Source organism: Cordyceps javanica, chromosome 1 (assembly GCF_051103115.1).
Source record: "Cordyceps javanica chromosome 1, complete sequence".
Taxonomy (NCBI): Eukaryota; Fungi; Ascomycota; class Sordariomycetes; order Hypocreales; family Cordycipitaceae; genus Cordyceps; species Cordyceps javanica.
The window spans coordinates 8,041,169-8,067,500 of NC_139295.1; the positions used below are offsets into that span (position 1 = coordinate 8,041,169).

The following is a 26,332-nucleotide window of genomic DNA, read 5'->3' on the forward strand; positions in this document are numbered from 1 at the left end:
GTGATTGGCGGTGATGGCAAGATGGTTGTGAGCAAAGAGAGGTAAAACGTGACAGTGGGTGGTAAGATGGATTGGGTTTTTAGCCGGAGCCCATCAACCATCTACTTGGGGCGGTTGGGCAGCGACGGGGGTGTGTGTGGCGTTTGAGGTGGGTGAGCGGGCCTGGTGCGGAATGCTGCTTGCTGCATCATCTTTGTGGTTGAGAGGTGAAGATGGGGAAAATTCTTGGGATGGAGCAGTAGAACAAGAAAAAGCGATGGCATGTTTTCATCATCATGTGTTGTTTGAATGTCGGTTTCGGTGGCGATTGCGATGTCTCTGTTTGTCGATGGCTGCAATTGGTCCTTTGGCAAGTGTCAATGCGCCAGTTTGTCAAGTCTCTGATGCCACGGTTGGTTTTCTGCTTGCCATTGTCGATTGTGATGACGACAGAGCATGACAAACATGGTTGACTTTTTTGCCGTCATTGTTTTCGGTGTTTTGGGCATCGTCAATTGGAGGAGGCCTTGCTCCGCCGCGGGAGGCGGCTAGCGTAGGTAGTAGGTCGTCACTAGTAGCAGGGCAAGGCAGGTCAGTTGAGCGTGGCGGTCTGGCCGTTTGAAAGCCTGGACACAGTGTCGAGGATGAAGGCGTCTGGTAGTTACCGTGCGGGAGGGACCCAAGTATGGTTACTCAGTATGATGGCGTGCAATATGGATACAGAGGGAGCGGGCAGGGTACCAGTACCAATGTCGGAGGCGACTGGAGCGGACGGGTACGGGTACGGGTATCGAAAAAGGGAGAGAGGGTTTGGCTCGGTGTTTTGGTGTGTGTGTGTGTGTGTATTTTGTATTCTCGGTGGGGGTGGTTTCTCGGGTTCAAGCGGCCAAGTGGTGGGATTGGATGTGAGGCTGAGCAAGCTAGTCGAGACAAGAGTGGAAGAGGCCGTCAGGAGGGAAAGATGGCGCCGAAATGGTCACTTGTGGTCGATGATGAGGGTGAGGAAGAGGTGGTGATGGTGGTGGTGGTCGTGAAGTTGTATCAGCAAACGGGTCCAGGTGGGTGGGCTAGCTCAGGCTAGAACTGGCTGAAGAGACAGGTGGGCGGCGCAGGGACGGAGAGAGGGATGGCGGGGAGGGCTGAGGTTGCAGATTTACGGTGCAGGATGAGATTTATTTTTATCATTGCAGGGCAGATTGAAAGGTCAATTTAGTGGCGGAATCAGAGGCATAATGACGGGCAGAATGGTAGAGCTACTACGGAGTACAGAGTACTGATAATAGAAGGGTACCTGGTACTGGGTAGGGCAGGCAGGCAAGGCAAGACACCTGCAGCGTATCAGTACACCCACCCGCTACTCCGTGTAGGCAAGCAGCAAGGCACAGAGTAATTGCTCCAACAGAGGCACCTGGGCAAACGGACATTGTGGACCGAGGGCATGAATTATAGAGGGCAATGTCAGGTGTAGAGTGTGTGGGGTGGAAACTGTGTTTGAGGCAGAGTGAGCGTGTTGCATTGCGTACCAGTAGGTAGGCCGGAGGGGGTGATGAAGGTATGCGAGCTCTTGTCTCGATGGTGCTGATGGAGATATCAGTTGACCAGGAGAAGCCACTGAATATACTTACGGATGCTTCTTAAGTAGGCATTGCGTTTGTGTACGGATTAATAAGACGGGCAGGACGACTTGGTCTAAGGTGCCGAGGTAGATGCCAGGAATATATATACCTAGGTTTAATATGAACACTCGATATAGATAAGGCAGTAATTATAGGCGGGCAAACATCTGTCACAGTGGTTGCAACAGAGGCTGTGGCGGGCATTGATTGCTAGGTGCTTGGTGCTTGCTTGCCTGCAGTGCCTTTCATTTCGGTACTTGGAGTTCTGTTGCCTAGAGTTGACTAGAGTTGGCACTTGGTCTGGTTATTTTTGACTCTGGATGTATTGCGTCATCTTTTTTCCCTTTTTTTTCTCTTCTCTCTTGGTCTTGTACCTTTCTTTTTTTTTACTCAATTCGTCTTGCGTATTTCCATCCTCAATTCTTTTTAAGTCGAACCAGGCTGGCTCTGCGGTACCAGCGCAAAAAGGGTGCCTGATGACCAGTAAACCCTTGTGTCGCGACGGCACCTGACTGGTCTATTGGAGGGTAGGCCCCGATTTAAGAATAAAATAGAAATAGAAATGAAAATGTAAAAAGAAGAAGAAGGGGGGGTGTGCGCAGTACAAGCTGTGTGTGTGTGTGGGACGGAGCACGGGTTACAGAACACAGAGTAGAGTCACCGACGCATCACCCAACTTGAGTACCTACCCACGTATCAGTAGAGCCGGCTGTCCCCTACCGACAACGCGCAAGAGACGATTGCGGACGGAATCGGGGAAGAAGGCCGCCGGTCATTCTTCAATGGCAAAGATTTGTCTCTAGAGAATCACCGACTATCCATTTTCGATTTGTTCCGACGTCGCCGCCCAGGCAATCGCCGTCGTGGCATGCTGCGCCCCAGGCTCTCGAGTGCGGCGCGTACCAGTGTCTGATGGGTGATGGTGGCATGGAGGGGAGGGGAGAGAGTGAGAGAGAGAGAAGCAGGCAGGCAGGCTTATCGATTGAGTCATCCGCTGGGCACACCCCCCTCTTCCGACGACGACTCCACTTCCCATCTGCCTGGCCCCACCAGCTGGCAAAGCATCATCTGTCTTGGGCAAGTAGATGATGGGGTGATGGAAGAGGGTAGGCAGGTACTTACGTAGCGAAATGTATATTGGTCAATTGTTTGAAGCGAGTTGTAGCATCTGATTGTTTCTTAAGAGGGAAACACGAGAAAGAAAAAAAATTCCATGCTACTACTAGAATAGAGCATAATCCTCTCTTGTTTCGAGGCACGCATTGTCCTGCTCCTCGTCGCACTTGATTTCAGGTACCGATGCAGACAGTTGAGCACTCAGAGTAAGTTATATCGCAAGTTGCACAGTGGCATTCCCGCCCTTGTACTGTTCTCCACGTCGTCCACTGCACTACCTGTCCGTCATGGGCGTCTCGCCCTTGTTTGTAGGTAGGTACCTACCTACCTATCTAGGAGGTAGGTCCCTAGGTCGGTAGGTCGGTCGATGCGTAGCGGCAGTCTAGGTAACCTTCCTACAAGCGGAAATTCCATCATCCATTCATTCAATCCATCATGTGTTCCTTCAACCATGCCTTGAATCAATCGTTTCTTTGCATGTATCAATACTTGTTTAGCTTCTATTTTCGTCTAATTGACATTGTAGGTTTTCTCCCCCTCTCTTCTCTTAATTTTTGGCTCCTCCATCTGTATCAGTCTCTATCTTATGCGCCAGTCTGACTCGACGACTATACAAACAGGCGATTGGATCAATACTACGGAGTAATAATAAGGTAGGCACTGGCACACAACAGACGGACAGACAGACAGACAACTCACTGCAGCCGCCCTGTGTTACCCAACGGTGCTTTGTGTCTCCCTCCATCCATCTTTCTCTCCACATACACGCCCCTCCCTCTGCAGAGGTCACTCGGTGCCTGTTTATCTTGCTGCCTACTAGGTAAGTACGAGGTGCACTGTGTTATAATTAGCAGCCAACTGGTCTACGGATAGGTACCTACTAAGGTACCAACTACATGATTACAGTAGCGGCCTTGTAGGCACCTGGCCGCCCATCGGATTCGCTTCAACCCAATGCTGGCATCACCGCCACTCGAACGAAAGGAGTCATCGCGACCATAAACTCAATTTCTTTTTACAACATAAAATATTAAAAAGTAATAGAAAAGGTAAAAAGTAGAATCTAACGAGCAAAAATAAATTGCGTCTACTACTGCGGTCCACGGTCTGGCCCGGCTCTGTACGGCCAGCTCAGCCCAGCCTGGTCCTCACAGTGCCTCCCACGGTGCAGAGTTGGCCATAGGTAGGCAGACTTACTCACATTATAACCTGGTGGGCAGCTATCAGTACCCACGGCAAGTCGCAGGACAGGGTCACTCAGAGCTTTTAGGCCGCCAACGACGCCTGAAAGCCCACCTCGTCTCCTCTGTCTAGCCCGCTCAAGTGTCACCAGTACTGGTAACACCACCACCATCACCATCACCATCACCATCACCCGCCATTCAAGCTCAGATAGGTACCTACCAGTACCCAACCCTTTGTACGTGCACCCCCCCTCCTCTTGGTCGTCCACACGTCCTCGTCCTTTTTTCCCACCAAAAACAGGCTGTCCGTCCATCTATCTCTAGCTCTTTGGCTCTCTGGTCTCTGGCTCTCTAGCTCTACTCAAAGCGCCGCCTCAAACGACACACCCCTCTCCTCCCCTCTCCTCCGCCTCTGCCTCTTCTTCTTCCGCCTCGCCCTCCGCCTCGCAAGATTCTCCTCCTCTTCCACTCTCCCGCTCTCTCTCTCACACACAAGACTGTCCCTCCCCTCTATCTCTCCCGCTGCCCTATAATTCAAAGCCATCTCCCACCAATCTGCTTTTCCCCTTCTTCTTCCCTCCCTCTCTCTTCTCCCGTCCCCGTCTTTTCCCTTCCGTTTGGTTACGCTCTGCTCACGCTCACCACCCCCATATAAATCAGATAGCACCAACCCCAGGCACCGGTTGGACCAACTTGCTCTCGACATACTCCTCACTCTCAGCAGCAGCCCCCAACAATACTCCGTCGCCAATCAGCCAAATGATCGACTTTCCCTGCCCTTCCAGCATCGCATTCACCTTTTACGACACGGCTCCAGTCTAATTGGCTCTTGCTCGTCCTTTCGACACCCGCCTCAACAAACAATATATACACTGTGCCGGCTGCTGCTTCAAGCCTCTAGGCACCCCCCCGCCCACACGCGCCACAGCGAGCGCAGGGCTCTTGTTCGCTACCAAGGTACCTTGTAATCCGTACCTACTGGTACTCAGCACAGATTACTATTATACTTTCACAACGGCCAACAACAAACTCAATCAACCTTTGGGCCCATTCAATTCGCCTCTTCTTTGCCTTTTTATTTTTCTTTTTCCTACTTCCTCCTCTTCTCTTTTATTCCACTCCGATCCACAACCCCGGATCAGCTACGCTTGTCTTACCAATCTCGTCGGCTTTTACCACGACAACTCCGAACTCTACTACCACTCTTCCTTATTTGGCTGCCTGCCCAAGTACCTCAAAGTACTGGAGCTGTCGCAATCACGAGCACATACTCTCACACTCACACACTCACACACTTACTTATACTTTGCCACCCAAACCGACCGACCGCGTCAGACGCTGCATAGGTACTTAGTTGCACTGCCTGCCTGCCTGCCTGCCTGCTTGCTCGTCTGCTTGCTTGCTTGCTTGCCTGCTTTGCCTGCTTGGTCTGCTTTGCGCTGTTTGCCTGATTGCAAAGTACTACCAATCAGCAACAAAGTTCCTTTCCTCTCTTCCCCATCTCTCTCTCTCTCTCTCTCTCTCTCTCTATCACACACGCACACACCACCACCCAGTTGGCCTGATACAGGCTCCCTCCGTGGCTGACAAACCTACTCTCATCCACTGTCACCGCGCTTCCACCACCTTCGACAACAGGACTCAGGCCCAGCACTTGCCGCCATTCCAAATGTCAACCTCCACCAATCCGCCCTCTCAAAACCAAAAGACGACTTCCACTTCTTTCGTTCCTCCTTCGTCTGCCGCTCCCTCCATTTCCTCTTCCACCTCTTCTCACCAAGCTCAATTTCCCTGGACTGGATACACCGCGCCAATGGCTACCTCGATGCAGCGTGAGCGTCCCATCGCTCCCATGGCCCCTCCTCCTGCTCCTCCCAAGGACCACGCCAAGCTCAACACCACCACCTCGAGCCTCATGTCGCCTCCCGAGCCCATCCTCGACAGCTTCAATCACAATCATCATGGAGTCAATGTCCCCAACGCTGCCAATGCCCTCGGTGCTACGGCCAATGGCAAGGCTTCGTCCTCTCCCAACCCGCTGCTCATGTCGCCTCCCATCTCGCCCTATAGCAAGCCCATCCAGCCTGCCTCAAACGCTCCCGCCACGCCGCCCAACCAGCTGGTCAAGGACCCCGTCCTCTACCCCGCTGACGAATCCTCACCTTCCAGTCCTCCTCAGCAGCCTCTCTTTGCTCAGACCGACATCACCCACGGGCAGCCAACGATTGACAACCACCTACGCACCCGTCCCGCCGGCATCTTCAATCACGTTTCTCCCCCTGGCATCGAGGAGTACGAGTTGACTCTTCAGTTCAGCCTCCAATTCCGAACCCAGCTCATGAAGCTCGTCTCCAAGGACCCTCGCGCTTGGCTCCGTCGACAGCGCGAGCAGCTCGTCGCCGACAACAAGGCCATTGCCCAGAGATACCACCCTATCCTTCCCGCCACCAGGACCGTCTCCGCGCCCAAGCCCGCCCGCATGCGGACCGACCGTGTCTCCAAGCCCCAGCCCGCGGCCCGTCCTGCTCGCAATAGCCTCAGTTCCGCATCTCCAGGTGTTGGTGGCGCCGTTTCCGTTGCCAGACCGGCCAAGCGCACGAGCGCCACCCCGGAGCCCTCGCGCCGCATTGTCGCTCCCAACCGCGAAGACAAGGACTTTGACGCCCTCCCCGACTACTGTCCTCCCATCGACTCCCTCCCGGCTCGCGCTAACTCCCTCAAGGTGGACTGGAAGGGCCAGCCAATTGACTTGAGTGGTGACCCTCACGCCCGCCTCCTGCACCCTGATGAGGTTCTTCTCGCTGGCAACCTGCGACTCGACTGCGCCACCTATCTGACGAGCAAGCGCCGCATCTTTGACCGCCGTCTGCAGTGCCTCCGCACCGGCAAGGAGTTCCGCAAGACGGACGCCCAGCAGGCCTGCAAGATTGACGTCAACAAGGCCTCGAAGCTTTGGACCGCCTTTGACAAGGTCGGCTGGCTCGATTCTCACTGGGTCCGTCGCTTCCTTTAGGCAACCACAACTGGCCCGGAATCCGGTATTCGGGACTCGTTTCACGGACATGATCCTTTACTGTGATGACGAATGCCACGATGACGAACAAGTTGATTGGGCGAAATCGCATAATCCATCCCATTCACATACACTTGAACGACTTTTTTTATTTTATTTACCACCGCAATGATACATCAGACGGCATTTAGGGATACACATGATACCCGGAGGACGCCTGCCACACCACTCGTCGCTCCACTCTTGGTTTTTTTTTCTCGTTTCCTTTTTTTTCCTTTGTTTATTATCAATAGTCGTTGCCCTCTAGTAGGTCACTGTTCTTTGTCACTGAATTTTTCATCTTTTATTTTGTCTTTGCCTGCTCTTCTTGGTGATACTTGTTGATGTTGTTTCCATTCTTCATCTTTTTAACCGCCGTTTCTTTGTTAAACGATTGTCTCGACTTTCTGGGTACGACGCGATGCATGTTTGGCGTTTGCTCTTTCTGTCGCCTCATCTTGGATTGGGCAGATTGGCACTGGTTGGAGGCTCAAGATTGTGTGGCACACGATGTCGCCTGTTTTATTGCTTTTTAAATTTATTATACAGCTTTGGTATTTGCATTGGATCAGAGATACAAGTCGGCGCACAGGGCCGCTCCCTTGCTGGAGTCTGGCGAGCCAGGGGCACAACCCACCTGGCATGCATTGAATTTGATTTCAATTTACCACTACTTGCATAGTTTGGCATAAATGTCGTGACTGCGACCATGACGTGACCTGCCGGGGGCACATGAGCGCCCGTGTGATGGCGTGGATACGAATCGAGTAGAAAATCTCGCGTGGTCAGCCCTACAGATGGGGTGAAACCAGGTCGATCTACGGATACCCAAAGTCGGTTAACGAAATGATCTAAATTAGATAGTTTTTATTGAAAGGCGCAACGCATGTAATTTGTTTAGACTTGGGTCCCCTGGTTCCTGGACGGGGCGCCGGTTCCCTCTTCTGGTTAAAAGGGTCAAGGGGGGGGGGGGGGGGGTTATCAGTTTTTTTTTTCCTTTATCGATCCCGTGTGTAGTGGAGGGAGGGGGGGAGGGGGGGTGTGCTTGTCTGCGGGCGATCGTGGAGGGGGGAGATCTGAACCTTTTTTTTCCTCTCCAACAACGATTATCGATAACGATAAGCGAAGGGAAAAAATTATCAAGATACAGAAACAGCATTCAAACCTGGGTGAAGGATGGGGATTGGATGGCGCCAAGACAATGGGGACATGGTCCATCAGCAATGATGGATTCAGAACGCAATCAGTCTCGATCGATTGACGTCGTCAATGACAGAGAGAGAGAGAGAGAGAGAAAAGGAAAGAGGTGATGCCTCAATTGACAGGCGTCGACTTCTGATCCTCATCATCGGTGAAACACGCGCCTTCGCAAGGCGACGAGCCAAAGTCATCAGCACGGCGCATTCTCTCTCTCTCGCTCTCTCGGGGCACAGTTCTTTTTGCAAGCCTTTGCACGTGCTACAACGGGCATCACCAAGTCGAGAATGACACGTACAGAAACAAATGATGACCATTATCCATCGGACGCGCCCGAGACACGGCGACCAACGTCTCGATTTGCCATTCTCTTGCTCCCTCTCTCTCTCCCCTCGTGACCGGATTTGCTTCTCTCTTTATACCCTCCCAAGACGAAGGCCAGAAGGGCAGACGAAAGAAAACAATAAACGAGTAAGAGTCTGGAGCATTGACAACAATAGATTATGCAGATGAAAATCGAATAAAAGTGCAATTATTCAATCTTGACGGTAGTCATACCTACAACAGGGCAACGTCTCTACTCTAGTTCTAGGGATATCACCACACACACACCCACCCGTCCGTCCTGTTGTCCTCGCCTGGCTGCCCACCCACCCACCTTGACAAAGGTGATTTAGAAAGGATGCAGGCGTATTCTGCCAATGAAAGATGCCTCTTTTTCAACGAACTGGTCAGGATGGAGCAAGAAGCCAAAACAAAGACAGCAACGACTTTGATCCCTCTTCCGAAATCGAGCGTAAGTCAAGCACCACGCAATCCGAGCACCAGCATGTAGAGCAATATTTCGCCATGCATGTTCAAAGTAATACAGCTTGATCTAAATACAACACTAGCTCGCAGTATAATTTTTTTTTTTTTTCATGTCTAGTAAAAGCTACTTTTTTGTACAAAACATTGCCCCAGACACTCACATCCTCCTCCCTCCCTCTCACTCCACATCCCACTTTGTAGTCGGCGAACCAACTCCTCCAACCCCCGTCATTCCGATCAAAAAAAAAAAAAACTCAACAAACCCAAACAGAGCCCTGTTTATGATACATGCAGTGTACCCCCCTTCTCAAAATGCTCGCAAATAACTCATCGCACTTCCAGATGCTGAACCGCTTTGCTCCACTTCTCTTCTTCGGACCTGGGAGAGGGGGGAGCAAAAAAAAAATGTCAGCAAAATGTCTCTCGCCTACGGCGTGTTGGAGTGTAGTGGTTTCGGCGTCACTTACTTGTCAAACTTGAGCAGCTTGCCCAGGACAGGCACAAGCTGGGCGCGCAGGCGCCCGTCCTTTTGCTCCAGGAACTGCAGCAGAATGGTCTTGAGATAGGCCGTGTCGGCGCCGCCGCCGCCGCCGCCGCCGGACCCGTTGAGGGAGCCGCTGCGGTTCGAGTCCATCGATGTCCTGCTCGGGCTCGACACCAGCTTCGACTGCGCCGCCTTGAGGTCCTTGGCAATCTTCTCGTAGCGCTGGCGCGAGTCGTCGAGCATCTTGCGCAGGTCGGCGCGCTGCTTCTCGCCGTCGCGGACCTGGCTCTCCGAGGCATCCAGCGCGCTGCGCAGCTGCGATGCCGTGGTGCGCATCTCTTCCGCCTCGGCCGACGCCCGCTCCTCAATGGCCTCGAGCTCGTCGCGCCGCCGCCGCCACTCCTTGGACTGTTCGTCCAGGTCGTCGCGCTCCTGCGTCATGTTCTTCATCTCACGCTCAACCTCGCGCAGCTTCTGCTTGAGCTCTTCCGCCTCGCGCGACCGCTTGCGTGCCTGGGTGCTCGACTCGTCTTCGATGCGCTCACGCTCTTCAATGGCCGCCTCCATGCGCGTGCGCATCTCACGCACCTTGCCGTCGGCTCGCTCGTCAACGTCGGACAGCAGTCTGCGCATCGTCTCGCCCTCGCGCGTTCTCTCCTGCAACAGCTTCTGCACCTCGGCAAGCTCCTCCTCTACGGCTTCTGCTTGCGACTTGCATTCCTTGAGCTGAACTGACATCTCGGTTGTCTGGTCGCGCATGCTGCTGAGCAGAGCCTGTGCATTGGTATATTGCCGCGCCTTGAAGTCGGCATCTTCTTGGACTGCCAACTTCTCACGCTTCACTTTGTGCATCTGCTCCTCGAGCTCCTTGACACGAGGTCGTAACTTCTTGGCTTCTTCTTGCAGCTTCTGAAGCTCGGCCTCTGCCTTTTCCGCCTTGGCGCTCAGTTCAACCCTGCTGGCCTCGGCACGACGCAAGTCTCGACCAGACACGCGCTGAGTCTCCTCAAGCTTTTGCTTCGCGCTGGCTTCCGAGCTCAGCTTTTCCTTGAGATTCTTAATCTCGGTGGCGCGATCAGCGGCGAGTTGCTGGGCTGTGGAGATCTCCTTCTGTAGTGCCTTTTCCTTCTTCTCCATTTCCTTCAGCTCCTTCACCTTGTTAGCGAGTTCCTCCTTTGTTGTCTTGAGTGTGGCGGATTCCTGTCGTAGGCTCTTAAGCTCTGGCTGGGCTTTTTGCAAGACTTCTTTGAGCTCACTGAGATCTTTGAATCTTGTTTGGGCTAGCTGTTGAGCAGCGCCCAGATCTGACTGCAGCGTGCCAAACTGTATTTTAAGGTTGTCATGCTCATTTTGCAAACTGGCCATCTCGCCACGGATCTGCTCACTTTCCTCCGAGTTGCAAGTTGACGACTTGAGTCTGGCCTGAAGCTCTTCAGTTTCTGCCGTCAAGTCATTCTTCTCTTTCTCAAGAACTTTGAGCTTCTCCTTGTCTTCAACATGATCTTGCCCAATATTGACCAGGTTGTCCCGGAGCGTCTCAATCTCCTCTTGTAGATCCTCTTCCGACTTTCGCTTTTTGGTCAAGCGCTCGATTTCGGCATCTTTCTGCTTGATTTCTTCCCTGAGCTGGTCGATCTCAGCCTGCAGAGCACTAGCATCAACGCCGGAATCTTCCTTGGTCGATTCGCTTGCTTTGCTCTCGTTGTCCTCATCAACAGCACTTTGGGCTGCAGCACCACCACCTTTGCCCTTCTTCTTCTTGTTCTTCTTTTTGGCGCCGCCCGATGCGCCAGTAGTGACACCCGGCTTAGCCGTTGAATCTGGGGTGCCAACCGCCGATGTTTCAGATAAGCGTTGTTCGACCTTCTTTGTCAACTCTTCAATCTTTGTCTGCTTTTCAGATTTTTCTGCAGTCAACTTTTCAACCTGCGATTTGAGGCTATCAATCAGGCTCTTCGAGATGTTGGCAGCATTCTTTGACTTGGTAAGCTCCGTGTCTAGATCTTTGACGCGCTTTTCAGCCGCAACCTGAGAGGCCTCGACATCCTTGATCTTTGCAGCCCTGGCATCGTCATCTTTCTTGGAGGTGTCTTGCAGGTTCTTCAACTCATTTTCAGCTGTTTTCAACTTGCCAGTGAGCTCGTTGACTTCCTTGGCTCGATGATCAAGGTCCCTTTGCAGCTTCTCTTGATCCTTGCGACCGTCGCCCGACTCCCCCAATTCCTTGGTAGCCTTTTCCAAGCTAGCAGCAAGACCAGCACTGTTCTCTTGCGCAGCGGACAAATCATCCTTTAGTTTGGACACCTCTGACTGTAGTCTTCCGATTTCTTTGGTCTTGGCTTCAACCTCTGCCTGAAGCTGAGGAATCTCATCTTCGTAGGAAAAAAAGTCGTCACCAGCTTCCTGTTTCGTAGGGCTGGGGGAGCCAGCATCCTTTGCAGCGGAGATTTTGTGCTCTGCCCGCAGCTCTTCGAGTTCCTTCTTGGCGATCTTGAGTGACTCCTCGGCCTCAAGTTGCTTCTTCTTCGTCTCATCTTTCTCAGCAGTGACTCTTTTCAGCTCGTCCATGACCATGCCTCCTCGTTGGTTCAATTGGTTGAGATATTCGATCATAGCATCGGGGTCTGAAATGGAGGTTAGAGGTGTATTTTCCCGCAGCGCCTTTTCAAATGGCTCGACGGAGGTTGCTCGCTTATGTGCTACTCGATATGACCGCAAGAGCTCTAGATTGTGTCAATATGTTAATAGGTAGAATGCGCTTGTCTGTGTTGCAATGGCACCTGCCTGGGTATGTAGCCTCAAGCTTCTCAAGCTTCCTCAAACGTTGCTTGATCTCTGGCGGCAGCTCGGTCGACGACGATTGCGAAGCAGCCAAAGTGGCGGAACTCGCGATCGAGCTGGCTGTATTTTTAGGCTTTTCCATGCTCTCGCGCGTTTCGCCTTTTGCGTCGGTAATCGTATTGCGCTCGTCGGCTGCACCCTCCATAGCGGTGGGAGCATCTTTCTCGGGCACCGGCGGTTTCGGAGTGCCGGCGCGACTTGGCTCGTCACTATCGTCAATGACAAATGCGGCCTCGAATACGGCGGGATCGGGGTTCGGGGGCGTCTCTACACCATCGGTGTTGCCGTTGCTCGGGCGGGATCTGCGCGCCGCATTTGGTCCTTGCCTAGACGAATTGGAAGCAGATCTGGATATGGGCGCATCATCGCCTCTTTGACGCGCCTGTTCCTCCGCTATAGTGCGGTCGATTGCGCCTCTTATCCTCTGATGGTTGTCAGCCTCGGGTGGCCGTCCTGCTGTCGCATGGGATCCCATACCTGGAACATGGCGTCTGGTCACCTGGGTTCCGACTACTGTAGAAAGGCTGTGCGCATGACCGTCGTTTATGTCGGTTTAGTTTGGAAGCGCACGCGATTGTTTCCAGAAAGACTAGGGGGTTGCTTTGCCAAAAATTGCAGCAGTGGCGGCGATTGAGTAGCGCCGGAAAGGTGATGCTGTGGACATCCAGGAGCTTGCCAGGCTGTCGTCACTGGCTAGCCTAGTCAAGCGGTGATCTGTGGCTGGCAGGCGTGGCTGTGCAATGCTGTACTTAGTATATGCAGGCATGGCATTGATGCGTTTGAGAGCTAATTGATTCGAACAGATGGTACAACAATCAGGGGAGAATACTGAAATGAAAAGAAATTATTTAGTTGGAAACCTGTTTTTTTTCTTTTCTCCTTGTTTCTGCTTTTTGTATTTTGAAGCCTCGAAATCGTTGTCAATCTATCTGGCCAGTTGCTGAGCCACACCCATTCTTCAGCCACCGTGGGCGGGCAGCTTGGACAGATCAATCACCTGGAAGATCTTCAAAGACTCAGTGTTCCACGGCTAGTAAACTTGCAAACATGTGTACGATCAATCTGCGGTCATGGCTACTTTTCCTAGCGCAGCAGAGGCTTCGGAGTCGAGGGCTCCTCCGCAAAGCAACTTATGGTGATTTGATCTCCATCGGAGGCAAATTCCTGGCCGTGACTGCGGCTCTCCGTCAGAATATGATGCATTCTAGAGCATGATATCAGAACTATTTCGTGCCCGATGAAATTCCCAAGTCGGTGTAGAGTACCGAGTTCTCTGTTGTATAACGCAGCAACCTCCCTGGCCCTCACCACCTTTTGTCCGACCTTGTTCGACTATAGCCTCTGATTGTGCAAGTTCGGGTGCCGAATTAGGCGCAAACATCAAGTTTCACGAAAGAAATTATTCTCCTTCTTTTTCAAATACGATGTGGCATAGCTTGAATTTTGTTTTTGGTCTGGAGCAACTGTCGGCAGATGGGCGAAGCGAGTTGTTCCCATATATTCGGCATGAACCTATTGCGGATAAACATGCACAGGATAAAATTTTGTGAATTTGTGTCAGTGAACACAGCATTCTTTCTCCATCGAGCCGCATTTGTTAAGAGTTTGTTGTCCGGGATGGCTGCTGCCTGCATGCACCCACCCGTCTTTGGGAGACGACTAACAAGAAGGCTCTGTGGCTCGCATACACATGCCGCACTTCAAGGTGGTGGCGGTGGGGGAATTGGGAATTTGTGTGGATCTTCACATCAATGGTGTCAAACATTAAATATTCGAAACTCGCAGTGGCCACAGGTTCGAACAAAGACCATATATTGAGATACATGTCTAGGGTAGGAGCTGTGACGAGGCATCAGTCTAGCGCTCGACTCGCTATCCGTACCTGAGCAAATTCTATAAGTCGTTTCTCTGAAGAAGCTAGAAAATTGTGTCGCAGAGCGCTATCTGGGTTCCCAATGGGGATTCGGATCTGTTAGCTACCTTGTCTTGTAGTGACTGGCCACCAGCAGATGGTTGTGTCCGCCAGCGGTGCGGCTGCAGCCCATTGCAGGCCGGAAGCCACGTTTTCCCCTCCTCTCGACCTAGAGTCTCGCATATCAAAAGAGATAAACGAGACGGAAGCAGTGAAATTAGCATAAACTCGTGGCAACCCTTGGCATGTTACCCTGGTGGCGTTGGACGGGGCGGCACCAGCCGGCTGTAATAATAGAGTTAGCACCACCGAAAAAAAGTAGGCGATACTCGATAGAGTAAACGACCTGGAGAGGCTCAAATGACTAAAACGACACCAAAATCTCGCCCTGTAATACTTTTACCTTTAGCGTCATCGCAGAACATCATCTACGCTCCTTGGCCTCTCGCCATGGCCGGGGAACCCATCAGCGCTTACCCGAGCTTACGCGCATCTGCTGAGCGACACTGTGCGCAGGAACACTGTAGACACACTGTGTCGGCTCCTTGCTTCCTGACCTCGACAGACGCTGCCAACATGATGCATCGACCAACCTCTATTAATTACGCCAGCCTACCCACACACCGGGTACCCGCCATTCCATACTCTATCATAACATTACTGCAGCCAGGTTATAATATTGGTTACTTGCAGGCCCGCATGCACCACTCATACTGCCTCTCGGAGCTGTCTCGTGTACTGGTAGCCTCCGTCTCTGTCCCGCCTGCACGCTACACTACATGTCCAGTGCCTCCCCACGAGCTGTGTCACGACATCTGAACCCGGCTAGAAGCTGCGGTACTCATTGAATAGTCGTATCCGCTACAAGAGCCACTGTGTCGCACGAATCGCCATTCCAAACAAATAAATACTCGCCGACGCGCCGCTCCGGGCTCCGGCCGCCTTCTTCCCGGCTTCTCGCTCACCATCTAATCCAAACGGCCAACTTTCAAAGTCATCAGCATGGGGAAACTTGACGAACTGCCTACCGAGCTCATCGTCAACATTCTGGACTATCTCAACCCGTGGGACACCAACGCCCTGGCTCAGACATGTCACTACCTGTACACGCCTTCCAATAGATCCCTATACCGCGTCAACGACACTTCAAGGGGATGGTCAGCGGCGAGGTGGGCTGCTGGAAATGGGTCTATAGGCACTCTTAAACACTGTGCGGCGGCAGGCACAAACATCACCGAACCCTCTCTGGATTTGCTGCACTACGCAGCCATGAATAAGCGGACGGAGATGGTCCGCTACTTGCTGACGCTTGACGGCATCGATGCTACTCACTGCGACGACTCCGACTGGACACCCATGTTTTACGCTTGCAGGAGCAACGCCGTCGGTGTTGTTCAGGCTCTCCTACAACACGGCGTAGATGGTGCCGCTTCTGGCCTTGAGGGTTGGACCCCTCTCAGTATCGCCGCGAGCTTCGACTCCTGCGAGGCTGCCCAAGCTCTCATTCGCCACGGAGTACCCCTGGATACACAGAGCATCAATGGATCGACTGCTCTAAAGGCAGCCTCCCGGAGCTGCTACCCATCCGTGTCTCAGGTCTTGCTTGAGGCTGGCGCAGACCCTGATATTCCTGCGTATGGCGGCTGGGTGCCTCTGCATTCCGCGGCAAAATACGGCAACCTAACACTTGCCGAGCTTCTGCTAAAGCACAATGCAAATATTGAGATTCGCCAAGAGCGAGGTTATACGCCCCTAGCTCTTGCGGTTGAGGCTGAGTCCATGCCGGTGATCCAATGTCTCCTCGAAAAGGGCGCTGACGTGAATGCTGTCACTAGTGCTGGTTGGTCACCGCTTTGTCTTGCCGCTGATATTGGGAATGAAGAAATTGTGACAACGCTTCTCAAACACGGGGCGGACCATTCATTTGCAATTGCAAACGAGTGGTCAGCGCTTAATCTCGCGACCTACAACGGCAAGATGAGCGTCGTTGATGTCCTGCTGGAATATGGCGCGTTGCCAGATGGCTGCAGAGATGTCGGCAGGAACACCATTGTCAACGCAATTGACAAAGGTCACTTGGAAATCGCCAAGAAACTCTTGCTCCACGGCGCTCGCGTCGATGTACGAACCGACAAGGGGGAGACGCCGCTGATGAGAGCCACCAGATCACTCAGGGCAGATTTCGTGCAGCTACTTCTTGGGTATGGGGCCAGTGCAACTGTCCAAAATGCTGCGGGTTGGACTCCGCTGATCACTGCTGCGCACGAAGGCCACGACAAGGTCATCGAGCCGCTGCTGCACGCTTCCGGTGGCAACGTCAACTTCTCCGACACGGACGACCGGACTGCCCTCATTCACGCCTGCATGCGCGGTTATGTCAATGTTGTTACTACACTGCTAGACAGATACCCTGTGAACCTAAGCTGTCGCGACACGTGGGGCTCAACGGCCCTCTCCATGGCGGTGCGCAACGGCCAGACGGATATCGTGGCGGCACTTCTGCCGCGTCTTCATCCAGAAGAGGTTCACAAAGACAAGGATGAGCTTGGACGCTCCGTTTACCTTTGGGCAACCCGTAGTGGCAACATTCTAACGCTCCGCATACTGAGGGAATACTGCAAAACTCACAATCTGACGCCGACCACGGAACTTAATTATTATCCCACTGAATGGATCACATTTTCCGATACAAATTGCTGGTGCGATGTTTGTGGGCAGTGCAACATACACGGCCGAGACAGCAGAGCCTGTACGATCTGTGACGACGGGGAATTCCTCATCTGCGAATACTGCCGACAACTGGGGGCCCATTGTCGAGGAAGGGAGCATCCATGGGCACCGTATATCTGCGAAGGTGAATAGGGCCGCCTCGCCCGGAGGAATTGAGACTGGATTCAATCGAGGGTACTCCCCCAAAAAAGAAAGCGTCACTTTGAAGCGTCTAGTAATCAGCACTCGCCGTTTGGATCTTGGTGATGGCGTCACGCTGTTCATTACAAACATGGATAAACTCACAAAATAGACTATCACACTGTTCCATAGCATTGAATTATCGGTCATTATACAAATTCTGATACACAGTGTGCTCCTGCACGTTCGGCGAGTCCGGCACGAGAACAAGGAGATGCATCCTCAGCCCAACAATACTGCAATCTGTCTGTGTCCACCACTCATACTGATAAAAGATGCTGTCCATCTCTGTTTTGTTCAGCGAACCACTGTTCCCAAAACAACATGAATAAGCGATAAGGGTTTGGACGTGGCAATGCTATACTCCATGGCGGTCCGGAATGATGTGAGGTTCAGTTTGTTTTGTCAGCACCAGCCGCTATGTCTTGTTTTATGAGCAGTAGCACCTCAGCGAAAAGCAAAAAAGGTCAAGAAGCTAGCAGGATGATCAATAATCACTGATATGCCGCCGTGCCGCCTTTTCTAGTATTCCCCCTACTTAGAGTTTCACCTTGCCACCCTGCATTCGCTGCCATTCTGCTTTACCGAATGGCACATATGTGCCGCCTTTGAGCCAGTACAGGATGACGTCGTCCTCGCCGCTCTCACCGACGGGATTGACACCGGCCTTTCGAAGGGCGACCTTTTGCTGCTTGCACGTGCCCGTCGTTGTCGAGGCGTTGCCGACGCCGTCGACGCGGCGCAGGAACAACGGCACCGCATACCGCGGCAGGCAGCCGCGGAGGTGCTCGGCGAGGCTCCGCAGCTCCTCGCCGGTGGGCGTCCCGCCGCGAAAGGCCGTCGCGGCGCAGCCGGCGCGGCCGTCGTGGTGCGGCAGCTCGACCCCGTACACGTTTGCCTCTGCGACGCAGGGGTGCCTGCCCATGGCGTTGCCCACCTCGGTGGTGGACACGTTCTCGCCCTTCCACCGGAACGTGTCGCCGAGGCGATCGCTGAAGAAGAGCAGCCCGTCCCCGTCTCCGTCCCAGCGGAGGGCGTCTCCGCTCCGGAACCAGGCGTCGCCCTTTGCGACCACGTCGCGGACAATCTTCTCCTCGGTCGCCTTGGCGTTGTTGTAGTAGCCCTGGAAGGCGGATTCGATGTCCTCGGCCGGCACCCTGGTGAGCATCTCGCCAGTCTCGCCCGGCTTCGCCCTGATGCAGAGGCCGCGCTCGTCGCGCAGCGGCGTGTCCGTCTCCCAGTCGTTGAGGACGATGATGGTGACTCTGTCAAAGAACAGGGTCCGCAGCAGCCAGCCGACGCGAGCCACGGCGCCCTCGGACAGCGAGTTGCGGCTCACGTTCCACGTTCCGACCACACCCTCGGTGGCGCCGTAGAATTCGATAATGGTATCGATGCCGAACCTCTCCTTGAACCGGGGCCAGACGTCAGCCCGAAGACCGGCGCCGTACAGTGCCCGGACGCTGTGCTTTTTGTCGAGGTTCTCGCCCGTGACGGGGTCGTACTCCGTGGGCGCGTCGAGCAAGTATCTCAGCACTTCGCCGATATACACGATGGAGTTCGCCTTTGTTTCGCGAACTTGCTTCCAAAAAGTCTGCTTCGAGAACTTTTGACAGAAGGCAAGGGTGCCGCCTGCGAACAGGGTCGAAGCAAACCCGACCAAGGAACCGGAGCTGTGATAGAATGGCATTGACTGAGGACGTTAGCAGCAGACTAGATGGATGCATGCGCGTTGCCACCATACTGACTGTGAACTGAGTGTGGCCCTTGCCAAGACCGAGCATGTTGCCAGTCGCAATACATAACCGGATTATTTTTGCCCAAGAAATGACGGCAGCCTTGGGGAAGCCTGTGGTACCAGATGTGTAGATGAGGATCGCAACGTCTCTTCTATCATTTATTCGACGAACCTCGTCCGGGTAGCGAACTGCTGGACCGCTAAATGCCAAGTTTCGTATCGCAGGAGTTACAACTATAATCTTCATTGGCGAGACGTCTCTCTCAACCTTTTGAGCGTTGGAGCTAACAGCAGGATCAACGAGGCAAATCGTGGCTGTAGATATCCTTAAGCAGTGTGCAAGACCCTCTCCGGTCAAAAGGAAATTGATAAACGCCGGCGTGGCGCCGATACTCCAGAGCGCTAGCCATGTCACAACAAACATGTCCGAGTTCGTGTAAGACATGGCAACAATCTGCTTGGGCTTGATGTCCAGCTCAGTTTTCAACCAGTGCCCATAGCGAAGCACAGCGTCGTATAGCTGTGCGTACGTCCAAGCCTTGCCTTCGTACAATAAGATGGGTAGGTCGGCATGGTCGGGACGAGTCGCCCAGTACTCCAAGTCGGTGAATAGATTGAGTCGCTGCGTGCGTTCTCTGAGAGCGGTCGTGAAAAGACCTTGAGCTATGGACTTTGCCAAGGCGAGGTCGTTTCCAATCGATGCTTTGGCGTTGATGTAGGCGAGCGCCCCGGCGACCGCCGGAGCTGCGAGGGCTACCGAAGCTGCAATTGTTGCCAGGAGGATAAGTCAACAACGAATAGTAGTAGGGATCCAAGGCGGAACTCACCAGGCATGATGTATTGCGAATTTGAAGTAGAAGAGGGGAAAAATAAATTGGAAAATTTAACAGCAAGCAAGATTTCTATTTCAGGAACAACGCCACGCCTTATGACGGTTGCATATAGCCGAACCGCAATTGGCAGTCTGGGGTACCCCGCGAATTGTGGGAAATACGCTGCGGCTTCTGGCTATGGGAAGGTGACCTGGAAAGTCCAACTTGAATTGTATTGCGAGCGATTGAAGCTTTTTGAACATGATCAGGAGAAAGTTCGATGTGAGTAGCCCTCGTCAGAGGTGTGGCTAGCAGTTGCGCACGACTGTCGGTGCTCAGCCACATACTTCAGAGGCACCAAGCACAGAGAAATGTTCTGCGAGATATGAGGCATAGGCTATGAACAAGAAAGCTAAGCCAACTACAAAGAGTCTCGTGAGTCCCGTGTAGTTGGGATTTCCTAGTTGTCTCATGTGTAAGACGCTGTCTCGCGCGGGGTTGCGGTTGCTCCCGTGTGGCCCACCAACTAGTTGGTACTAGGATATTGCTGCATGTTGAAGTCATCACTTGTCGTGACAGGCAGACACGAGAGAATTCTCAGAATGAATTGGGCTCGCTAGGTCCTCTTGTCCGACTGGTGCATTGGCTGGCTGTTCTCTGTCTTGTTCATCACAAGCCCACAAGCTTGCTACTGGATCGATGACATTGTTGCCCGACACACCGTGACATGGCGTGGCCGCTCACTGTCTGCTGTGGGCTTCTGCGCTGGCCCGGCTCTTTTTCGGGGGGATTTGCTGTCTAGTCTCCATATCGGCTCTTGAATGTTGCCAGCTTGAGTATATCCAGGATGCCACTGGTTTGGTCTACCCCCGAAACAGTGCGTTTTGGTGAAACCGATGAGGAACTCAGTCTAGCAGGGATAGTTCAAAGGGAAGCCTTCATATTCACGAAAACTGCTGCTTTAGTGGGCGGGCTGGACCGGCGCGTTACTGCTTTACAACAACTACTGATAGGCCCTGAGAAATCTGCTCAGACCGAAAAGCGTACTATTAAGCTGCTTGCGGAAAACCAAAGTATACTCCTTGACTCCTTACTGGTAGTTCGATTTGCATCTAGAGGGGACCGAAACATTCCAAGGAACTTGATGCATATTAGTGAGACTAACCAGGGGCAACCTGGTCGAAATCTCTCATCGATGACGGCTGTACCACTCTGTTTCTGTTCTTGTGGAGAACTTGTTATCCAATTTGAGATTCCGCCCTGCCCGAAATTCATCTTTTCAGTTGATTAGAAGACTATCCGTTCCAAAGGTGCATGCCCACACAGGGGCGGAAAGCGGATGCAGTCGGAGCAAGTGTCAATGATGCAAGAAGTCTGAGCGCGATATACTCGGTCTTCATGGTGGCCGTAAAGCAGATACCCAGTCTTCGGAAATGCCCAGTCGCAAAATGGAGCAGTCGTGTTCCGTTTCTTCCATGCACAGAGGCGCTCAGTTGGGTTATCAGGGAGGCGGAGGCCGAGCAAGTATGTGAAGGAGCGAAACGTCAATGAACGCTGCACACGAGGCTTCCAAAGGTGTGAGTTTCATATTCTGAAGGAGACAAGCTCTCGCAGCAGTTGAAGTTGGAGCTTTGAAGTCATCTACTGCATCGATATCTACAGATCGTATTTTATGAACCGCTGAGCTGCTATTAGAGTTCTCGACAGAACTTAGCGGCAGACTCCTGCGGGAAGAGTAGAGTCCTCCTTTCTGGTATCGCCAAATTTGGCACCTTTTCCGAGACCTCTTTTGGCGAATGCCCTCCAAAGCTCGCATTTGTTCGCGCCGCCTGTCAGTGCAACGTCCGCATCAACAATGGCGTCGCGGGACTGCACCATGTTCGGGTTGCAGGGCTGCAGCGCCAACGAGTCAATGACAAGCTTCATGGCGAGATATTTCCCGTCGCTGGGCACGCCTTTGGCGTCAAACTTGGGAAGCTGGGCGTCGGTGTTGCCGTGCTTGTCAATCAGGTTCCACAGCATCTCGTACAGGACACTCGCCCACATGGTACCAAGGTCGTGGACCTCGGTGACGCCATTGTTGGACGCGTAGGTGAGGGGGTTCACGGTCATGTTGGTCGAGTAGGGGTATCTGCGGTAGCCTTGCGGCTTGTTGGAAATCCACCGGCCAAAGTAGACAATCTTGTCGTTGCTGTAGCGCTTCTTGGTGTGGATGGCAGTGGCCATAAAGTCGGACCAGCCTTCGCCCATGCCACCGGCCTCGACACCACTCAGACAACCCGTATTCGCTGGGCCGCCGGTCATGCGCATGGATACTAGACTCGTCAGTCGCGCGCCGCGCGCAAGGTGCCAGAAATGGAGCAAATGCTTACCACCGTGAGTAAACTCGTGCAGAACCACACTCGTGTCGAATGCTGAATCACGTTTAGGCGAGGAAGAGTTCCAGACGCCCAAGCGCATCTGGCCGAGCGAGCCGTCCGGAAATGTGACGAAGCCCGCGCCATTTTCAGCAAATCCATCCTGCGCGTTGAGGACGGCTGCATCGCCGCCTTTGCCACCACGACCGTCGTTGTTGGTCTGAAAGTTACCCGCCTTCTCATTGAAACCCAGATACCACAGCAGGTCGTGATACTTATTGATGGTGTAGAAAAGCTGCGTAACCGATGCGTTGACCATCTGCTCCGGCTCGAGCTTGTCCGAGTACGGATAAACAAAGTTCTTGGCACCGCTTTCAGGCTTCACCTGGTTGCTGCCAGTACCGGTAAAGTCCGCCTGAGCGTGGGCATTGTTTCCCCAAGTTGTGCTGTAGTTTGTCGTGCCATCGCCGAACCAGGTAAATGGCGAAGCTTCCAGGTCCCAAGGGTCGTGCACAATGGCACGGCTTCCGTCGGTGGGGTCCGCGACGTCCCAAGGAAAAACCCCGAAGGAGCTACTGAAGCCAAAGACGTGGTCGTAGACGCCATACATCTTGTCATTGGTTCTGGCATCAATATAGCTGCGGAGCCAGTTGTGCGTGGTATCCGTCTCGACTCTCCAGGAAAGCTGGAGCTCACCGTTGCCATCAATGACGTATGCGAGCTTCACGATCGGGTCTCTGTCAACACCCGAGACTGACTTGGCGACAAAAGTTCTATTATCGGTTGGATGAGGCTCCAATGTGCTGTTCGACACGTCAATGGACAATCCGAGGATCTTGGCTACGGCGTTCAATGCAGCGATGGGGCCAACAAGGTCCGTCTGCGCAAGGGTATCTGAACTGGGAAGTTGTCTGACGAAGAAGCTGTTGCTGAAAGAGAACACATCCCCATCACGAGCAATATTCACTTTCAGATCAGCGTTGTCAACATCGATCCCGTGAAGTGTCTGCTTGAAGTTGACGTGGGTAACGCCGCTGCTGCTAGTGTAATGGTCCTCGGCCACGCGGAAATCGGCATTTGGGACAGCCTGTTTAACAAAGGCAATCGCAGCAGCCAGAGGCAAAGAATTACCAGTTACCTCAAGTTGCCGTTTGCTCTTAATTTTGCTGTAATTTGGCGAATAATCAGACCGATGCGGCATGGCGAATTCACGTATATCGATCCCCTTTTTAAACAGTCCACCACTGGCCCGTCCAGCATGGGTGCTCGCGGTTGCGGCGACCAGAAGGAGTAATATCGTTGCCAATTGCATATCTATCGTGTTGATGAGAGAAACCATACAGTAAAAGAGGAAAGGCGGCCTACGCTTGATCTCGTTATATACTGATGCCGGTTATATCCCAATCTGGCTTTCACCTAGCTTCAAAATCTAGGATCCAACACTACTGCAACTGTCAGCTTACATCCTAGTGAAAGGAATAGTGTGGATACTTGAGTTGAATCCTCTGCTAATTTTTCAGGTAAATCATTCTAAATCGTGCTCTAAGCAACAGTACTTGAGCAGAAAAGGCTGGTAAAACTACGATGCCCGTTTTCTCTGCAGTGAAAAGTAGATGGCTTATACAAACCCCCGGGCAGCAGATATTTGCGTAGCGAGCTATCGCATGATCGATGGATTCTGAAGCTGCCAATGTGAATATGTACAAATGTACTTGACAAATGAATTTGTGTATATGGGCGCATTCCTTTGCCGCATTCCTGTTCTCGGCCAGCAGGGAGCGAAGGCCAAACACACAAGAACCCCGTTGGGTTTCTATGCCTGCCGGATCTACATGCATTATCGCATCGAATGGTTGCCAGATAAAATGATCAAGAAGTGCCTTGAGTGTCTAAAGAATTACGGAAAGGATCCCCGACGAGCGGAATAGTTCCGTGCATTCACTTCAGCCCGTTCACCCTCACCCAGATTAACGTTACAGTGGCTTGCAGCTTATTTGCCCTTGGATCTACAAAGTAGGTTGGCGGCGACCACCATGCATAAAAATACGCCCGAGTCTTGGCTTCGGTGAAGCTCGGCGAAAAAGGTATGGTTGCTCCGGTGGTACAAGCTGGAGAAGATGGTGTGACGGCGGCATAACTAATAAATGCATCGCCATCCCACCGTGCGTCCAGCTCGCCTGCCGCCCACATCATCAAACCACACGGCACGGACAGCGGCATGTCTACTGACGCTCATCGAAAATTGAAGACCGAGGTTGGCACCGTCGGCAGATATGGCAGTGCTGCTGATAGCAACCGGGCGGACGTCGTCGAGGCCATCCGCGCCGAGCACCGGATGAGCTTTCTGGAGGCCGTCAGGCTCTACCCCAAAGCGATAGGCTGGTCGGCATTTGTCTCCATTGGCGTCATCATGCTCGCCTTTGATCCGCAGCTGGTGGGCAATCTGTACGCGACACCGCAGTTCAAGCGCGATTACGGATATCCCTACAAAGATGGCGTACGTGCGATGCTGGCGAGGAAGGGCGAGCTGCAACGCTGATGAGAACAGTACAACATCGACGCCGCGTGGCAAACAGGACTTTCAATGGGCTCACCCGTTGGACAGGTAGTCGGAGCCATTTTTGCAGCTTACCCCATGGACTATTTCGGCCGCAAGATCACCTTTACTGCCTGTGTCCTCCTGACGACTGGCATCATATTCATCCAATTCTTCTCTCGCTCGCTGCCCGTACTGTTGGCAGGAGAGCTGTTGGCCGGACTAGTTCTGGGCATGTTTGTCGTGATTGCGCCGGCCTACGCGTCGGAAGTATGTCCGACGGCGCTGCGAGGCCACTTGACCTCGTACGTGAACCTGTGCTTCGTCATGGGCCAGCTCCTCGCGAACGGTGTGACGGCAGGGACTTCCAAGAGGGAAGATCATTGGGCCTATTCCATTCCTTTTGCGCTGCAGTGGTTCTGGATTCTGGTCATTCTCCCAGGTCTAGCATTCATACCAGAGAGCCCGTGGTGGTACGTCCGCAAGCATAGGCTTGCTGATGCTGAAAAGGCGCTCAGGAGACTCGCCTCACCCTCGGTAAATATTGCGGCGTCTTTGGCATTTATAGTTGAGACGGATCGGCTGGAGCAAGAGCTCGAAGCTGGCAGTACGTATCTCGACTGCTTTCGACCGGTCAATCTGCGGCGCACGGAAATATCAGTAGGTGTATACTGCATCCAGGTATTAAGTGGCATATACCTGATAAATTACGGCACTGTTTTCTTCGAAGAAGCTGGTTTGCCTACTGACCAGGCTTTCAACATGAGCGTTGGATTTCTAGGTAAACTGCCCTTCTAATCTCACACAGGATTAGTTCGCTAATAACAGAGCAGCTGTCGGCTTTGTGGGCACACTTGTCTCATGGGCCTTCATGATCAATGTTGGTCGGCGTGTGCTCTACGTCTGGGGACTTTTCATGCTCGTTGTGATACAACTCATCATAGGCATCCTGGATTGTGTGCCGGGGCGGCCTGCGGGCGCTATTTGGGCCGAGTCGGCGTTGATGTTGGTCTGGAATTTCTTTTACGACATCTCCATCGGCCCCATCTGCTTCGTGCTGCTGGCCGAGTGCTCGGCAACGCGGGTGCGGTCGAAAACTATTGCGACGGCGACTGCTGCGCAGGGGTGCCTGGGGATCGTCATGACAATCGCCATTCCATACATGATCAACCCGGCACAAGCCAACCTACAGGGCAAGCTGGGGTTCTTCTTTGGTGGGCTGGCAGGTTTGTGTTTTGTGTGGGCATTTTTCCGTGTTCCAGAGACTAGGGGCAGAACGTATGAAGAGCTTGATTTGCTATTCGATAAAAAGGTGCCAGCAAGGCAGTTTGCAGGATATCATCTCGAAGGGGCCTTGTCGGCGGGCAACGATGGATAGCAGAAGCAGAGTAGAAGTGTGTCTGTACGAGTTTGTTGTTACTTTACAAGGTTATGTCTCACACAGAGCGTCTTAGTGTTATTTGACGTTTACTACGGAGTATAGGTAGCGGTAATATTGCAAGCTACTGTTCTGATACCTGGTAGGTGATGGTATAATGAGTAGTTGGCCTCTCACAAAATGATCTTTACTGAGTTTACATTGCGCATCGTTGGCTTGATACCTACTGAGTAACGATCAACCCCCGTCAATAAGTTGGCATTACGTCCCGTCACAATTGCCGAAGTTGGGGACGGGAATTTTTACCCCAACTAACTAGACGCATGGAATTTCTACCCCAACTACCGGGCCGCCGCCGAGCTATTGAACTTACTGCGAAAGCCTAACAGAGGGGCGACTTATGTGGAGGT

The 26,332-nt window shown here is 52.9% G+C and overlaps 6 protein-coding genes across 6 annotated transcripts; 3 read left to right on the forward strand and 3 right to left on the reverse strand.

Moving 5' to 3' along the window:
• Positions 1 to 5,708: 5,708 nt before the first annotated feature.
• Positions 5,709 to 6,908, forward strand: V2A60_002453 (SWIRM domain-containing protein; the record flags this gene model as incomplete). Its single annotated transcript, XM_083253804.1, has 1 exon — positions 5,709 to 6,908. One exon carries the CDS (start codon positions 5,709 to 5,711, stop codon positions 6,906 to 6,908), a length of 1,200 nt encoding a protein of 399 aa, XP_083109930.1.
• Positions 6,909 to 9,417: 2,509 nt separating this feature from the next.
• On the reverse strand, positions 9,418 to 12,765 carry V2A60_002454 (uncharacterized protein; the record flags this gene model as incomplete). Its single annotated transcript, XM_083253805.1, has 3 exons — positions 9,418 to 12,161; positions 12,262 to 12,703; positions 12,757 to 12,765. The coding sequence occupies 3 exons, from the start codon at positions 12,763 to 12,765 to the stop codon at positions 9,418 to 9,420; spliced, it is 3,195 nt and encodes a 1,064-aa protein (XP_083109931.1).
• A 2,428-nt stretch (positions 12,766 to 15,193) lies between these two features.
• Positions 15,194 to 17,053, forward strand: V2A60_002455 (uncharacterized protein; the record flags this gene model as incomplete). Its single annotated transcript, XM_083253806.1, has 1 exon — positions 15,194 to 17,053. The coding sequence occupies one exon, from the start codon at positions 15,194 to 15,196 to the stop codon at positions 17,051 to 17,053; it is 1,860 nt and encodes a 619-aa protein (XP_083109932.1).
• Positions 17,054 to 17,639: 586 nt separating this feature from the next.
• On the reverse strand, positions 17,640 to 19,673 carry V2A60_002456 (uncharacterized protein; the record flags this gene model as incomplete). The annotated part of the gene is made up of 3 exons (XM_083253807.1): positions 17,640 to 18,794; positions 18,850 to 19,601; positions 19,667 to 19,673. 3 exons carry the CDS (start codon positions 19,671 to 19,673, stop codon positions 17,640 to 17,642), a joined length of 1,914 nt encoding a protein of 637 aa, XP_083109933.1.
• A 1,688-nt stretch (positions 19,674 to 21,361) lies between these two features.
• Positions 21,362 to 23,209, reverse strand: V2A60_002457 (extracellular metalloproteinase; the record flags this gene model as incomplete). The annotated part of the gene is made up of 1 exon (XM_083253808.1): positions 21,362 to 23,209. One exon carries the CDS (start codon positions 23,207 to 23,209, stop codon positions 21,362 to 21,364), a length of 1,848 nt encoding a protein of 615 aa, XP_083109934.1.
• A 1,017-nt stretch (positions 23,210 to 24,226) lies between these two features.
• On the forward strand, positions 24,227 to 25,922 carry V2A60_002458 (uncharacterized protein; the record flags this gene model as incomplete). The annotated part of the gene is made up of 3 exons (XM_083253809.1): positions 24,227 to 24,505; positions 24,557 to 25,325; positions 25,378 to 25,922. 3 exons carry the CDS (start codon positions 24,227 to 24,229, stop codon positions 25,920 to 25,922), a joined length of 1,593 nt encoding a protein of 530 aa, XP_083109935.1.
• Between the last annotated feature and the right edge of the window lie 410 nt (positions 25,923 to 26,332).